The sequence below is a fragment of the Pogoniulus pusillus genome, chromosome 39 (assembly GCF_015220805.1).
Source record: "Pogoniulus pusillus isolate bPogPus1 chromosome 39, bPogPus1.pri, whole genome shotgun sequence".
NCBI classification, from domain to species: Eukaryota; Metazoa; Chordata; class Aves; order Piciformes; family Lybiidae; genus Pogoniulus; species Pogoniulus pusillus.
The window spans coordinates 6626748-6643025 of NC_087302.1; the positions used below are offsets into that span (position 1 = coordinate 6626748).

At 57.0% G+C, this 16278-nt stretch overlaps 1 protein-coding gene across 2 annotated transcripts; it reads right to left on the minus strand.

Annotated features, from left to right (window-relative positions):
* Positions 1-800: 800 nt before the first annotated feature.
* PPM1J (protein phosphatase, Mg2+/Mn2+ dependent 1J) lies at positions 801-10521 on the minus strand. Of its 2 annotated transcripts, XM_064173725.1 has the most exons (10): positions 9574-9865; positions 8196-8322; positions 7495-7818; positions 6919-7031; positions 5557-5641; positions 4052-4170; positions 3800-3863; positions 3545-3652; positions 3242-3393; positions 801-2420 (listed from the first exon to the last, which is right to left on the minus strand). In XM_064173725.1, the coding sequence occupies exons 1-10, from the start codon at positions 9846-9848 to the stop codon at positions 2273-2275; spliced, it is 1515 nt and encodes a 504-aa protein (XP_064029795.1). In that variant the 5' UTR covers positions 9849-9865; the 3' UTR covers positions 801-2272. The 2 variants fall into 2 exon arrangements, with proteins under 2 accessions (XP_064029795.1, XP_064029796.1); XM_064173726.1 differs by lacking the exons at positions 8196-8322; positions 9574-9865 and adding an exon at positions 10120-10521.
* Positions 10522-16278: the final 5757 nt, after the last annotated feature.

Genomic DNA, 16278 nt, shown 5'->3' on the forward strand with positions numbered 1-16278 from the left:
CTGTTTCGGTTACTCCCGCGCAGGGAGCGGGATGGTCCCGGGGCTCAGCTCTCTTTAGGGCAGCGCTAGGAGCTCTGCCAGGGCAGGCAGATCCCAGCCAGGGCAGCAGCAGGGCTCCACCGTCCCCATGCTGCCAGCCGCTCCCCCAGGAAAACCATAACCCCACCGTACCCTGTCCCCATGGGACACTGCCTGTGTCACTGGCTGTGACGTGCCAGGTCTTACATCGGGATGATCCCGGCTCTCTGTGCCCCCCACGGGCTGTCGGTGAAAAGGGATTGGATCCTGCACCCCCATCACACCCCAGCTGCGTGGATGAGTCCCCATTCACTCAGCCAGCAAAAGGCAGTCCCAGAGCCCTGGCTCAGACCCAGGCTGTTATTTTAAGGGCTCACAGACAATTTTCCTTAATTTCTGGGGCCTCAGGCCAGGAGCTGGTTCCAAAGGAAATGTTTCCTTAGAAAGTGAACCCCAGAGGAAGCTCCGAGGGCAGCCTCTGCCTCCTTGCCTCATCCAGCAGCTCCCAGGCAGTACCCTGGAAAGGCAAAGCTGACATCGGGGCAGAGGAGGAGGCTGTGCAGAGTTCGAGGGGGAGCTGGGGGTGTGGGGGAAGTGTTCATGGGCATGGGGCAAGGATACTCTGCAGGGTCCAGGTCGTGCCAAGGGCAGAGGGACAGCTCACATGGCTCTGCCTGCACTAATTTGCTACCAAACCTGCCTACACCAATTAATCAGAGCTAATTGGCTTCTGGGTAAGTCGCCTTTGCAGGAGCTCTACAAGAAAGCCTTGGAAGTGGGACTGTGTGTGACAAAACCTTTATTGAAACATGGGGTGCTGTGAGGGAGGGCTCCCAGCCCCAGTCCTGCTGCCTGCCCCCATCAGCACAGGAGATGGCAAGAGGTCAGAATCTGGCTGGGTAGCTTTCACTTGCCATCAAGTGCACCCAGTTTGTTTACATCTTGCTCATTACAAGAGACAAGCAACGTTCACTTGACAAGAGCTGGCTGCACTCAGTGACAGCAGGACACAAACTACTGGCGCCATGGAGCCTTTCCAAAGCCAGAGACCATGGCCCAGCTCTCCTCATCACCACCCTGCCAGGATGGGACCATCCCTCGTGGTTTAGGAGGACACAATGCTCTGCAGAGCTCCCGGTCAGAGGGGGAGGTGTGTGTGCTGCTGAGCAAGATGCTGTGCAGAGATCAACAGCTGCACTAGCTCTGAGATTATGAAGGAAAAGGAGGGAGCTGTCTCCCCCTTCTCCCCAGTCACCACCAAGCTGCTTTGCTGTGGGCTCCAGCCCTGGCTAAGCAGATCCATGCAGCACGTCTAAGCTGCTAAGCTTGGCTGAATAGGGCTGCTCTGTGCAACCACTGCTCAGCAGTGGCCAACTCAGAACCACTCCAAAATAAAGAGAGAGTCACAGACTGCCCCCACCAAGAAAGGATTTAGACATTTCCCAGCTCAGCTCTCCCATTAATAATAAATAATTGGCTCCAAAACACAGCAGTGACCCAAGGCAGGAGGAGGGGAGGGGACAGAACCCGTGGCACAGGCAGTGCAAGTGCAGCAGCTCATTCCTGCCCAGGGGCTCTTGGTGACCAAGTGCTGCCCCATCCTCCCATACCAAGGAATAAGACAAGATACATGTCTGGGATAAGGGGGTGAGAGGCTGGAAAGGGCAAGCACAAAGCTAGGGTGTCAGCCCTGGGGCTCACCCACCACCATGCCACCCACAACTGGACTTCTGCCAGGCTCAGCACTGCCCAACTGTCAGCAAAGCTTCACCTCAGGCCATGCCCTGTCCTAACCCCAGCACCCAGCTCCAACAGCAGCTTTGCCATCACAGGGCAGAGGGACAAGAGATGGCTGCAGCAGCAGGCACACACTTCTCCAGATATCAGTGTCCCACCAGCCCAGCAGCTGCTGCACACTGCTGGAACCAGCACTGGCCCAAGGTAAGGTGCAGAGGAGCCCCCAGGAGTCACAAGCCCTTCAGGCTTTTCACAGCAACCAAAAAAGTGGCAGCATAAGAAATGTCCTTCAACCTTGCTCCCTGTCCAAGGCCTTTCCATCTCCACCTGGGACTGGGATGCAGCTGGTGGAGGGGGATGCTCTGAGCAGGGGCAAAGAAGAGGCTTTGGGTTTCTCACTCTTGAAGTTGGCTCAGAAAAGAACTGCTTCAGGAAGAGGTGGCCCTGAAGCAGCACCAGTATCCCTCTCATCTTGGTCCAGGCAAGGTGAGCCTCACTGCTCCAGGGTCTTGGAGCATCATGTGTAGCTGCCTGGGCCACCCAGAGGGATCACGAAGACAGAGATGTCATCACCAGAGCCCAGCCTGTCGTTGGCCAGGCGCCAGCCCCGCTCCTTCAGCACCCCTCTGGACCGCACCACCAGCTCCTGGGCCACCATGGTGTACCTGGGGAGCACAGCACAGCTGTGACCCTGGACTCATCCTGGACTACTGCATCATGTTCTGGAGTCCCTATTACAAGAGGGATATGGATGTGCTGGAAGATGTCCAGAGAAGGGCCACAAGGATGAGCAGAGGGCTGGAGCTGCTCTGCTGGGAGGAGAGCCTGAGGGAGTTGGGGCTGTTCAGTCAGGAGAGGAGAAGGCTCTGAAGTGACCTTATTGTGGCCTTTCAGTATCTGAAGGGGGTCTACAGGAAAGCTGGAGAGAGACTTTTTAGGATGTCAGGTAGTGATAGGACTGGGGGGAATGAAACAAAGCTAGAAATGGGTAGATTCAGACTGGATGTTAGGAAGAAGTTCTTCAGCATGAGAGTGGTGAGAGTCTGGTATGGGTTGCCCAGGGAGCTGGTGGAAACCTCACCCCTGGAGGTGTTTAAGGCCAGGCTGGATGAGGCTGTGGACAGCCTGGTCTAGTGTGAAGTGTCCCTGCCCATGGCAGGGGAGTTGGAACAGGATGATCCTTGTGGTCCCTTCCAGCCCTGACTGATTCTATGACTCTATGATTCTATGACTCCACAGACTCTCTGATGCAGCATCCACAGTCCCTGACAAGCAAGTGGAAGCTGGAGGAGCTAGAGGTGCAGGAAAGGGTCCCTAGGACAGGAGAGATCTGAGCTCCCACATGCACAGCAAGGGGAGCTTGTCATAATGAGGAGCACAGCACCAGCCCCAGGCCAGAGGCATGTGGCCATGACACTGCCCTGAGGAGCAAGGCCATGGGCACACGTGCAGGACACACTGCTCTTCCTGCCCACTCGCAGCTCACCTGCAGGGGTCATTTGGCTCGTAGCTCGTCAGCACCTCCATCACCACACCAGCCACCTCCTTGTCGTTGGTGACATCCCAGAGCCCATCAGTGCCCAGGACCAGCACATCGTCAGGACAGTGCTCATACTGCGTGAGGTCATACACCCGGACCTGGCGAGCAGCAGGGTAGGACAGGGAGGTGAGGAGCAAAAAGGCAGAGGAGGCTCCTGCTGCACTGGATGCACCTCAGGTCTGGTCACCCTGACCAGCTCCTGCTGCTGCAGGAAGCCCTGGGTAAGGAGCAGCTGGCAGCCAGGCTCACCTCTGGGAAGCAGGACAGGAAAGGCTTGATGTGGATGTTGGAGCTGAACACCTTGAGGTCGTGATCCCCCAGGCCCCGTGTGACCCCAATTGTGGCCATCACCCGAGCCTGGAGAACAGCAAAGGGGTATCATAAGCAGCTTCACCTCCATCCCAGCTGAGACACTGCAGCACCAGAGCAGGCTGGAAATCCCCAATTCAGGGAGGGCAGAGGGGAAGTGATGCCCCACACACAGCTCCTGCCACAGCACTTCACCTTTTTGCCTTCCCCGTAGATGAGTGGAAACTTCAAATCATCTTCTTGAATTTTTTTGTAAGCCCTGTTTAAAACAAGCCAGAGACAGGAGGATGTCAGCAGGTGAAGGCCCCCAGCATGTCCCCTGCCCATCTGGGACAGAACAGCATCCCCCAGGATGAAGGCCCCTGCAAGAGCTGGCTTCCAGCATGCCAGAGCCATCCCCACCTGGTGAGAAGGGATGTGGGAGGCAGGCCGGGGGGTGGGGGTTACCAGCCATTCATGTTCTGGTCTCTATAGAGCATCTTCTTCCCCAGCTCCTTGGGCTGGATCCTGCGGGGGAACTCGAGGTGGGTGAATTCCTTCCCCAGCAGCTCAGGCCTCAGGAATCCCTGTGGGATGAAGCCACGGCTCAGACACAGTGCCAGAAGAGCAGGATCACCATGGCAGTGCCTGCCTGGCTGACACTGGCACCACAGCACTGGAGCCACCAGCTTGAGGGGACCTCAGCTGTGGCATTTCATCATGGGGTAACATCAGCTGCTCTGCTGCAGCTCCAGCTGAGGGTGGTGAAACATCCAACTGTGCTATGCCCAGAGCAGACACAAGCTGGGCACAGCCACGTCAGCACCCAGCAAGCTTTGGCATGGAGAGGTCTGGCAAATGAGGATCTCCAAAAAGGATGGAAACCCAGCAAACCCCAGGAGAAGCTGTAATTTGCCCAGGAGGAGCCAGAGCTGCAGACCTCCCAGGACCTGGGAGGGCATTTGTAGGAAAAATGCTGAGGGGTCTCTTCAAAAACCATTTGCCAGCTATGCCATGGCAAGGGACAAGAAGCAACACAGAGCCCCTTCTTGAGGCAGCCCCAGTACCCCTGGGAACAGGGACAGCGTTGGAAGATGCAGACAGAGGAAGAAAGAGCTGGAAGGAGGAGGAGAGCCCTAGGGAAGGCAGGAGGGTTGGCTGCAAGGGCATGGAGAGCCCTGCCCATGGCTTGGGCACTGTACAGCAGAGCAAGCTTGTGCCTGGTGCCTGCCCATCACGGCCGGTTGGGGAGGATCCAGCTTATAGCAGTTTCCTCCTCTTGGTCATTCAAAAATAGAGTCAAGGGGGAAAAAAAAGCCTCAGTGTTTTTCCAAGTGTGCTGCTAGCCAGGAAATCACATCCAGCAAATCGCCTCCAGCAGGAGCTCCTCCAGCAGTGACAACTCCTCCCCTGCGCTGCTGTCAGAGGTCTTTATAACCTTAAAAAGTCTCCCAGCGTAGCTCAGGGAGGGTTGTCCAGGCCAAGCAGAAGGAGCTGCAGTAAACCAGCTAGGAACTCGCTGGCACACGTCAGCTCCTGGCTCCCCCAGGGAGCAGCCAGGCAAGAAACTAGGACCAGGCTCCTTTGACCGTGCGAGGGACCGGATCCAGCCAGCCCAACGCACCCCTGCCCACCCCGGCAAGATGGACCAGGCTGGTTCCCTGCAAGCATCACAGACCAGTCCCACGCTCAGCCCAGGACCCCCAGCTCCTGGCCAGGCCAGAATTGCAGCCTCTCATGCTGACCCTACAGCAAACAGGACTCCACCAGCCAGGAGACAGCAGGGAGCCAGGGCAGCTCCCCACATCCCAGCATCTCTCCCCAATGCGGGGAGCTGGCTGGGATGCACAAGTGCCATCAGCAGGCCCCAGCTGTGGGGCTGCCCTTGGCTCCTAGACCCCACCAAGAAGGCAGCTGGAAGGGGGCAGGAGGTGGCTCAGCAGGAAGGAGGTTAGAAGAAAGGTCCTTCTTACTAAGAACTGCAGCCTCTGCCTCTCTGTCTCTGGAGTAAACTCCCTGGACATTGGAATGATTTCCCCGTTACGGATGATAATGGCCCTGCAATGAGAGATGGAAGGATGAGATTAGAGAGGAGTGGGGACATGGTGGGGAGCTAAGCCTGGTGCCTCAGGGCCAATTTCCTGCATGGCTACCCAGGCAGTGCCACCCTCACCCAGCCCTGAGCTGGGGGGCTGCTTGCAGGCTATCTCCTGCTGCTCCACAGCCCCTACACCTCCCTCCTGTGCAGAATTTGGGACAGAAGAGAAATGTAAGACAAGCAGGGGGCAGAGAGGGGTGAAGAGAAGTGAACCAAAGGACAGGATGTGGATAGAAAAGGAGCATCATGAAGGTGGCAAATCCACCTTGGAGAGAAGCTGCACCCAGGAGGGGCAGAAATTGCCAGCAGCAGGGCACAGGTCTCAGTGCCCAGCCCACAGCAGCACTGCAGCTCACTGCTGGCACCAGTCTGGTTGTTTGATATGTTAAAGGAAAAAGAAGTCTGATTATGAGATGTTTCTGGATGTCATGGAGGGGTCAAGGATTTCCAACGGTGCTGGCCCAGCCTCTCCTGCCTAGGACTGCAGGTTTCCATGGATGCTGGGTTTGGCTAAGCCTAGCTCCGGCACCACCCAATGCTCGAGGGGGGAACACAGACCCTCTGCCATCCTGCACAGCCCCTGCTGCCGTGGAGGGGAAGGAACTCCTTCCCTTCTGTCCTGGAGCTGGAAGCACGTCCTCCTGCTCCAAACCATTTACCAGAGCCTGTATTTGCTGGGCTGCTGAGGACAAGCCAACCCTGCAGTAAATACAGGGCAACTCAGACTAGCTTCATCCTCAGAAGAAGGTGGAGTCCCCTTCCTGCCTCTGCAAGAGGGCACAAGCACACCCAAGTGCAGTTACAGCACCCAAGGAGATGCAACTACCACTCAGAATCCTTGGACCCCAAGCTCCCAGGGCACTTCTCTGTGTGTCCTTCTCCTTCTATGAAATGTGCCCTAAAATGACTTCTTGCACATTTCTGGAAGCTCTGCTGAGGGCAACTGTCAATTCTCAACTTGCAGCCCAGGCCAGCACTGGCACCAGGGGCTGGGGTGTGATGATCCAGAGCCATCTGGGAAGCAGACAGGATGCTGTCAGGAGGGAAGGGAGCAAGTCCCAGATTCTGGGAGGTGGCTCTGTAGCCCCACATGGGCACTGGGCAAACACAGAGATCACAGCAGAACACACTGTCCCTGAGGAGGGCAGGCAGGGGTGGCTCTGCCTGGCCCTGCTGCCCAACCAGGATACCTCCCACTTCCTGGGTGAAAAGTAGAGGCTGCTCTTCGGGGACATACCTGCTGTCACCAGCGTTGGCCACGTAGAACTTGCCCAGGAGGTAGATGGCAGCCAGGGCACAGCAGCCCCCAGGTAGGTGCTGGGATGCCCTTTCCCTCTCGATCTGGTCATCCTGAGGAGACAGAGAGCAGTTCCAGGCAGGGAGGGCAGGTGGTCTCATGTCGACATGCAGCCCAAAATAGCACCTGGCTGCTGCTGTCCAAGCCAAAAGCTGTCCCAGATGGGAGCAGAAATCAGTCAGACCTGGACACCTCTCCTCACACAGCCCAGGGTGGCTGCAGGGCTGAGGGGGATGTGGCTTCACCAGCGTGGTGGAGCAAGCAGGAAAGAGCAAGCTGAGATCAGCAGCAGCAGTGAATCCCTTTGCACCTACACAGGCCTGGAGCCCAAAGTCTCTGCATCCTGCATGCTGGAAATACAGGGAAGCATCATGGTGCTCTCTCCAAGACCATCCTGCTAGAAGCCCTCACTACAGCCCTCACCTCGCTGCAGAGCTGCCTTTGCAATGCAGACACCAACAGCAGAGATGCCCCCAGGGGAGCCCTGGGTGTCCCTGCAGGCAGGGGCTCGCTCACCATCAGCTTGAAGGCATTCTCGATGGCACCAATCACCAGGCTCTCGTGGGACACTGCTTTCTCTAGGTGAAACCGTGGCACAGCGTCGTTGGGAGCCTCCCCATCATCCTCTGTGAGGGGCAGCCGACTCTGCTCTGTGGGGCCAGCTCTCACGTCGTGTGGGAGACAGATGGGAGGTGGGGAGGGGTCCTGCAGGATGTCCACAAGGTCCCGGAGCTGCTCACAGATGTGCAGATGGAGTTTCTTGGATGCCATGACAGCAGCACCACTGCCTGCATGGCCATCAAACAGGGCCCAGTAGTGGAAATAAAAACCCTTCCTGCCCTGCAAGGAGAGGAAGGAAGGTGAGGTGAGCCTGTGAGGAAGCAGATGGGATAGGGAATTCTGAGCAGCTTGGGGCACCAGCTGGGCACAGCAACATGGGGCTCTGCCTGCAGCTCATGGATGTGGGCAGCTGATGGAGGGCAGCTGGACACAGCCCTGTGTCAGACACCTCGTGCTGCCAGCAGCATGTCTCTGCAGCCAGCACCTCAAAAGGAGGCAGGATAGGGACCCCCAGGCCAACCAGCCCTGGTACAACCAAGCAGGGATCATGGCAGGAGGTTGCAAGGAGCAGAGGCACCATGGGCCCCATCTCTCACCCTGCAGCTGGGCATCCTCCCAGCTTCCCTATCCCACCTCTGCCCCTGCACGGCTCTCACCCCATCCAGCTCCCTGCCACCTTCTCCGGATGGCCGCCGGGCCCTGGGGCTGGGCCTTCTCTCCACAAACACCACCTCACAGCATGCCTGGTCCTCATTGTGCTGGCTCTTCCCTGCATTGATCACCCTGCCAGGAGGAAACAAGGCATAAAAGCTTCTTCCACATCCTGCTCCAGCAGAGCTCACCTCGCAGCGTTTCATCCTCTGTGTCCCTCAAGATGCTGTCCAGATGCTCCTGCCCTGTCTGGGGCAGCAGCAGCCTACCAAGCAGATGCCCCAGACCAGCTGTATGGGTTGACCTGGGGGCAGCAGCAGCATTTGCTCTCACCAGAACAGCTGGGCCCAGTGGCAGAGCAGCCACCCAGGCAGCCACCAAGGGACCAGGAAAAGCTGGGTTTGCTGGAGGTCCCCACCACTGCCCCAAGCAGAGTGAGTGCCCCAAAACCTGGCCTGGCCTCAAGGAGCATGCATCCATCCAGGAGCCACAGAATTACAGCCTCCTCCACAGAGCATCACACCCAGCACCTCTCAGAGGGAGCAGGAGCCTCCAGGAGAGGAGGAGATGGTGGAGGTGAAACCAGCAGAACTCTTGCACAAAAAAAAGTTTCAGACTAACTTCTTTCAGCCTGTGCTGGCACAGCAGATTTCAGGTCTAGATTGCAAAGCCTGCTCACGGGAGGAAGCTGCAAACAAGCTCTACAGGATGAGCTCTTTGGGCACAGGCTTTTAGAGTGGCTTGCAGAAAGAAATCTGGGAAGTCCTGAGCAGAGAGTGAGGTTTGCTCCAGGTGGTCCTAACCCAAGGTCTCTGGGGGCAAACTGACACCTCAAAAAGCTCCCCAGGATATCAGAACAGCTGAAGCAAGGGATGCAGGAGTGGGCTGAGCAGCAACGGTGGCCGCCGAAGTCCGACCTTCCCCAATGGTCATCAATTAAGGATGAAACTGGCCGCAAGTAAAAGGAGAAGAGGATCAGGCTCTTCAAGGGGAAGTCGAAATCAAGTCCCATTCACATAACAGCTTCGATTCCCTCCTCCTTCTCGTCCTGCAGAGCCGCAGCGGCTCAGTTCCCCATCACCGACAGCGGGTGTGGTGCCGGTAAGCGAGGAGAGCAAAGGGGCCAGAGGAGCCAGCAGCCTCCCACAGGAGGGGGCGGGTGGGTGCGGGTAAGAGCATTAAACCCACGCGGCCTTTTCCCACCCGCGGGCGTTCGCGGATCCAGCTCCACCCTCCTCCGCCAGGAGCCTCCGGCCGGCTGCGACCTAGATTAGCTTCCCGGATCTCGCACCGGTGCCCAGCGCTGACGATCCCGCCCTCCCCGGTCGCGGGGGTACCCCCATCCTATCCCACCCCACCCCGTCCCACCCCGGTCCCGCTCACTCGGCGTAGCCCGTGCTCCAGGGCAGGCGGCGGCGGCCGTCGCGGGGGCTCTGCACGGCTCTGCCCGTGTGGTCCCCGGCGCGGCGCAGCTCCTCGGGGGTCAGCTGCAGGAAGGCCGGGCGGCAGCAGGAGGAGGAAGGCCCCTCCGGGGACCCTCCGGTCCCGCTGCAGCCACTGCCGCCCCCTCCACGGCGCTCCGCCGGGGGCTGCCCGCTCGCCCCCGCGCCCAGCCCTGCCACCAGCTGCGCAACGGCTGCGCGCACCCGCGGCAGCATGACGAGCCGGGCCGGGCCGACCTGAGCCGGGCTGAACGGGGCCGAACGGGGCCGAACGGAGCCGTGCCGTGCCCGCCGCCCCGCCCCGGGCCCGCCCCGCTCCCCCGCGCCTTCCGCCGGCCGCCCCGGTGCGGGGGGTGCGGGAGGGGCCGGCGGCGCGGCCGCGGGTACGCGCATGGCCCCGCAGGCTCCCCCCGTGGCAGCAGGTACCCGCCGCACACAGCCTGGTGTGCCCCGGCACTCAGCCCGGGGACAGCCACCGCGAGCTCACCGGGGACCGGCTCGGAGAGATGCGAGGCTGCGGAGGAGCGGCGCTGGGAAAGGCTCTTCCCGACCGCAGGCGGCAGAGGGAAGGTAGCAGGGGGCTGCAGGAGAGCCGCGCCGCTTCCCAGGCTCTCCCGGTGGATCGGTGTCCTGGCTGGATCTTCCCGGGGCTGCAGGAGAGCCGCCTACCCCGATACGACATCCCCAGCGGTGGCAGCTGCTTTGTCACCCTCCCTGCGCTCCCGGCGAAACCCAGCCCCCGCAGCCATGCTCGGCTATTAATAACCGCCCTAGGAGGAGCGAGGAGCTGAGAGAGAGGACGGGGAGCTGAGTCGCCCCCTCCGCCAAGCCCCAGCACTCATCGGGAGCTGGACTGAACTGACCCAGAACCAAACACTCCCGCTGCTGGGGGGAAGGTCTGGCACCCCAAACGGCATCACTGGCCCAGCCCAAACTCAGCACCTCCCCATCTCTGGGTTCCTATAGCAACAAAAAAGGGAAAGGGGAAAAAAAGGGAATAAAAAAGACAGGAACCTGCTGAAAGAACAGAGGCTTTGCCTACAGTAAATCAAAGCTGAGGCTATCTCCTGAGGGCAGTGTGCCCCAGTGCTCCCAGCTCTGCACAGCAGCCGTTTATTCCTTTACGTGCAGCACTTCGGCGCTGCAAGGTCCCAGCAGAAGCAGGGCTCTGTAAAGCTCCCCACGCTTTAGCCTCCTTCAGCCAGAGCTCTTCTAACTGCACCATAGCACCAAGATCACCCGACAGAGGTTACTCAGCGCTCCCTCCTGCCCCACTTCCCAGTCCCTACCTTTAACTGGACAGACCTTGTTGAAGCTCATCGCACACTCCAAGCTCACACTGCTCTCTCTAACGCCCCCACTGCTTGTAGCTGCTGCTTTATTTCCCACCTAGCCTCACCGCCGCTGCTTACCTGTGTGTCCCCACCCGTTACTGGGCTCCAGTTAAAGTGTTCCCTGACAAAATATCCCTCTGCTCCCCCGTGATGGGTGCTGCAGGACTGGGGGAGAGGTGAAACGAGCTCTTTGGTTTGGGGTATCTGAGATGCAGGTGGGTTTGTCAGCAGATGCATTTGTGCTTGTTGGATCAGAGTAAGCCACACTTTGTCACCGTCACTTACAGTGACCTCCTGCTTGAGCTGCTCTGCTGCCAGCACCGACCTGTCCAGGTTAAGATTCCCTTGCCCGCAACTTCTGCTTTCATGCCTCCTGGCAGGGCCTGTCCCCCCTTCCCGGCAGGTGTTGTGGGGGGCTACAGCCTCTCCCAGCCTCCTCTGCCAGCCTCGCCCTGCTCCAGCAGCTCCTAATGCCGGGGCTGGAGCCGGCGGCAGGGGGTGGGGGCTGCAGGTCGCGGCGGAGGCGCTAGATGGCGACACAGGCTGCGCTACGGCCCCGACCGCACACCCGCCTGGGTCTACCGGCACTCACCGGGGACCCTCGGACCGGCCGAGCAGGGCCAGCGGCCGGCGTGCGGCTGCACCGACGGTGAAGGCCACCAACTGCCCTCCTGTCCTCCTCCTGTGAGGGATGGCGAGCAGGGAGAGCCCAGCTGCCTCTTACAAACCATTCCACTGTCCTCCGGTCCCTCCAGCCCGGGGCAGCTCTCCGTGAGCCTTTAACGAGGGCACGGGGCTCCTCCTCGTGAGCTGCCTTGGGGTTCACCATGGCCGGGAAGCCCGGGGTTTGGCTGGGTTTGCAGCCCTGGTACACACAGAGGTGACAGCCTCAAGTAACTCTGGCACTGGCTCCCCATCTTCTCCCTCACAGTCATTCAGTGCCTCCTGGCCTTCTAAGGGCTCTGGTAGTGTAGAAGCCGAGGGTCTGGGACAGCAAAGACCCCCGAGGGACTGCAACAGCATGGCTGAGAGCTGTGGTGGGTAGAGGAGCAATTGTGCCAGCCTGGAGACCTGAGCGTCTGTACCATGATGGCTGGGACATGTGGTGCCTATGGACTGGTAACAGCGTCTGCAGGTCAGCACTCCTCTGGTCCCTCTCCAGCAGCCCTGGGGCCCCTCTCTTTGCTCCGTATGCCTGCCCCCAGCAGCATCTCTGTCCTGCTGTTAGTCACGTAGGGGAACCTCCGTCACGGTAAGTGCAATGTCCTTGTGCTACTGAGGCTGGAAATCACCGGATTCCCTTGGGATCTTGTCTCCTCTGTGGGGCTGCCAATCTGCCCTGGTCTGCTGAGTCACCAGGATGCTTTCCTTGGAAAGAAGGAAACGGCAGCTTGTGAACCGATTCCGGTGTCGGGCTGCTCCTGTCTGGCGTTTGTTGTCTCTGCTCTGCTAAGCACTGCACAGAAAGAATGGCCTGACATAAAAACAGGCTGCAGGAACGCTGCCGGGAACTATGCCCTGCTAATAAGGGGATTCCAAGAAAGAGGGCTGCATTTCCTCCCATTCATCCAAGCCCAGGTCAATGGGGAGTTTCCCTCTTGCCTGCCAGGCTGCTGTGCCCCTCCCCGAGGCTGCCGGGAGCAGGATCTGAGGATGCAGGTTTGGGCTGAGTCAAGCTGTGAGCTTGCGGAGGCAAATGCCGGTAAATGGCCCCTTCGGAGATCAGTGGCTTTGCTCTTCGCCCTCCCCGCACCTCAGGGGTTCCTGCCGGGGCGGGGTGGGGGTCAGTGCTCAGGCTCTCCCTTCATCCCTGTCTTGCCCAAGGCATCCTTCCTGGCCTGAGCACAGGGCCAAGCGATCCTTCTCCACGTTCATGGCTTCCAACACTTTCTTTGGCAGACTCGTGTGATTCCCATCAAAGCCAGCACCTTCCTGCTTCCAAACTCATCTCTGGAGACAATTCTCCACCCCAGGGCTGTACTGAACAGTTTTTTACAGCAGTGCTTCTCACTCCAGTGGGTGCAAAGATGGGTAGGGAGGGCACTGGGACCAGCAGCCCCTTGCCAGCCTGCTGCCACGATAGACACAGGTTTAAAAATCAGTAACACAGGAATTTGGCTCACATTTTGGTGTTTTGCTTAATTTCTTGTGTGGCTGCTTAGCATTAAAAGAAAACAAACATTTCAAAAGCCTAAGTTCATCATTCATCTGCATTGCCTGAGCCACACAGGGGGTAGGAAGAAGCCAAGGATCTTTCTCTGGGAAAGAATGGCATGTTAGTGGCATTTCAGCCAGAACAGAAGTAAATTAAAGATCTAGATCATAAAAGCACCAGAAGATGCTTTAAAGCAGACTCTTTGCAGCAGTGCATTAGTTGACTGTGCAGCTTTACTGTGTAATGAGCAATATATTAATTTATAATTAGTGTAATACAGTGAAGCTCAGCAAATAGCTCTGTGCACTCTGGATAATTCATCAGCAGAAGAAGCAGCTCTTAATGGTTTCCAAGGTTTGCCTGTCCCCTGTAATTGGGAAGTTAAGAATTTATTGTTATTTCTTCCAAGGGGTAATTTGATTGCATCCATCCCAGCTTTATTCCTTCTCTGTTCCTATTGGAGTGCAGAACAGTTCCCAGAGCTCAGGGCTGTGTGACCTCTGTGCAGGGAGTTTTGCAGCCTGGGTAAAGCTGAGGCTGGTGCAGATTCCCTGCAGGTTAATCTTCTTCCCTGCTGCAGAGAGTGGTCAGCAGGTTAGAACCTCTGAGGTCATTTGGCTTTTCCTCTTCTGCAGCTCCTGGCATGGTGTTACATCACCTGAGAGAGATTCTTTACCCTAAATCCTGCTCCCCAAGGCTTCTTCTGTTCCCATGGAACCTCACCTGACAGTAGCAACACAGCAGGACAAAAAGAAAAGTGTGACAGTAAGGCTAACTGGAAATTACAGAGCCTTTGGAGGTTTGATTTTTTTCAGTTTGGAAGCTCAGATGCATCCCAGGGACCCTGAGCAGGACTCATCCCTTCTTGTACTCCCCATAGACCCTCTCTCCTGTGCCCCACATGATCAGGCTGGGATCTGAGCTCAAAGTCCCTGTCCTCAGCAAAGCCTCCTGAAAGAGGATCTAAATCCTTGGAGCTGTGTGCTCAGAGCTGAACTAGTTTGGAGGCCCTGCTGCTGCCTCAGAAAGGAGGTAAATAAGCTTCAACCTGAACCCAGTGACCTGCTGAACACAGGCTGTGACAATCCCTCCGCAGGAATAGAACATCAGGGGTCCTGCTTTGTCCATCCTCAATAAAATCATTGGCACTTCTCTGCCTCCCAGCAGCTGCAGAGAAATTGATCTCACTGAGAGTTTAAAGTCTTCTGGTGTGTCTCTCTACCTCAGTGTAACCATCTAACTTGTGTCTGTGTCATAAAGACTGAATTTTCTTCCCCCAGACAAGTCACTTGGTCACGGGAGTACAGAGGGGTTCCAGGTATGTTGGCAGCTGTCTGTTCTGAGGGGAAATGATGCTGCAATAGAGCAAGGGGACACAGTCTCAAGTTGTGCTATGGAAAGTCTAGGCTGGATGTTAGGAGGAAGTTGTTGTCAGAGAGAGTGACTGGCATTGGAATGGGCTGCCCAGGGAGGTGGTGGAGTCCTCATCCCTGGAGGTGTTGAAGCCAAGCCTGGCTGGGGCACTTAGTGCCATGGTCTGGTTGGTTGGGCAGGGCTGGGTGCCAGGTTGGACTGGCTGAGCTTGGAGCTCTCTTCCAACCTCCTTGATTCTATGACGTGTAGCAGCACCAAGATTTCCTAGCACAGCTCCAAACTTGTGCTGTTACAGGCACTAAAACCTTTTTTTTCCCCTCCCTAGTAAAATAACAGCCCCTTGGAAGGTCCCAGCCTGGGCAGCAAGCAGCACTGAGGTGGAAGTCTGGGGAGGAGGAATTGCTGCCATTAATCCAAGCAGGATTTAAATGAGACCAGTTTTACTGAAGCCTTAATTCTTGCCTTGCTCTGAAGCCCTGTGATCTGGAAAGCAGCAAGTTTGTTTCTGTGCAATTACATCACTAAAGAGCTTGATTTTTGTATTGAATAATCTGGCCTAATTGAATTGGAGCTGGCTGGCATGAAAGGCAGTTCTGATTGCATGTGCTCTTGATCAGTCCCATTAAAACTCTGTGATCTGAAAAGTAATATGTTTGTGTTTTCCTTATGGCAGCAGCAGAGACCTGAGCTGGCAGGCTCTTGATCAGATCACCTGATGCACATAAACAGCAGATTTAATTTAGTTTCATATTGATTTCTGCCATTATTATCAAACCCCTCTGATCTGAAGAATGAGATGCTTGTGTTTCCTTAATGTCTTATTACCAGGGCTTGGGTTAATCTTGTAGAGCTGCTCCTTGGTCTTTTAGGCAACCAAGTCTAATTAAACTGGAAATTAACATATGGTAGGGTTTATATGGTAGAGAGAACATAGTTCCCTTCTAGCAAAGCAGCCTCTTCTTAGCATGGTCCTCTTAAAGCTGGGCTACTTTCCCTCTGTTTGTTTTGGGGTGACTCTTCCCTCAGACCAAGGTCTCAGATTCCCCAGGAGCTGGTGGGTCCCCTCTGGGTGGCTGTGCCAGGTGGGACCATGCCTGGAGGAGAGTGATGGGGCTGTGGCCTGCTCTCTGCCTTGACCAGCACTAATTGGTTTTGCTGATCCCAACTAGAGATGTTATAAATCAGACAGACTGAAGAAGAGCGAGTCTGGGCTTCTGCTGTGGATACAGAGAGGAGAGAGAAGCCTTCTGCACAGGGGGCCCCATCTCTGCCCTGCATCCTTCCTAGGAAAGAGATGGAAATGTCTGATGTGAGGCACCAAAAGGCTGTGGTTTACTCTAAGTGGCTGCAGAAACTTGTGTGGAACAGAGAAAGGAAAACAAGCCAGAGGATGAGGCTGGACAGGGAGTACTGCAGGAACCAGAGCAGGATGGGCTGAGTCACACCCAGAACCATGGTGAGGGTGCTGGGCAGCAGCAAGGGCCCAAGTGTGGTGGTGGCCTGAGATGTCCCTGAGCATGCAGAGCATGAACTGCTGCTCCAGCTGCACTCAGGAGCCCGTATGAACCTCAGCACCAGTGAGTGCCTGGTGAGGGTGGCTGCTGTGTGGCCTTTTCCAGGGGCCTTCAGCAGAGCCCTGTCCAAGGACCAGTGCCCAGGTTGGGAGGGGACTGGTGCTAGGTTGGACTGGATGATCTTGGAGGTCTCTTCCAACCTGATTGATTCTATGATTCTATGACCTGATGTACAAAATCCTCTATGATTCTATGATTCTATTTCATGG

Bases quoted from the DNA above. Each gene is read 5' to 3' on its own strand.
- PPM1J (XM_064173725.1), bottom strand. From the start codon at position 9,848: ATGCTGCCGCGGGTGCGCGCAGCCGTTGCGCAGCTGGTGGCAGGGCTG. The intron at 8,323-9,573 runs GTGAGCGGGACC...TCCTCCTGGCAG, and splicing joins TGGAGCACGGGCTACGCCGA to GGTGATCAATGCAGGGAAGA. The intron at 3,394-3,544 runs GTGAGCCTGGCT...GCTGCTCGCCAG, and splicing joins TCCTGTCCTGCTTCCCAGAG to GTCCGGGTGTATGACCTCAC.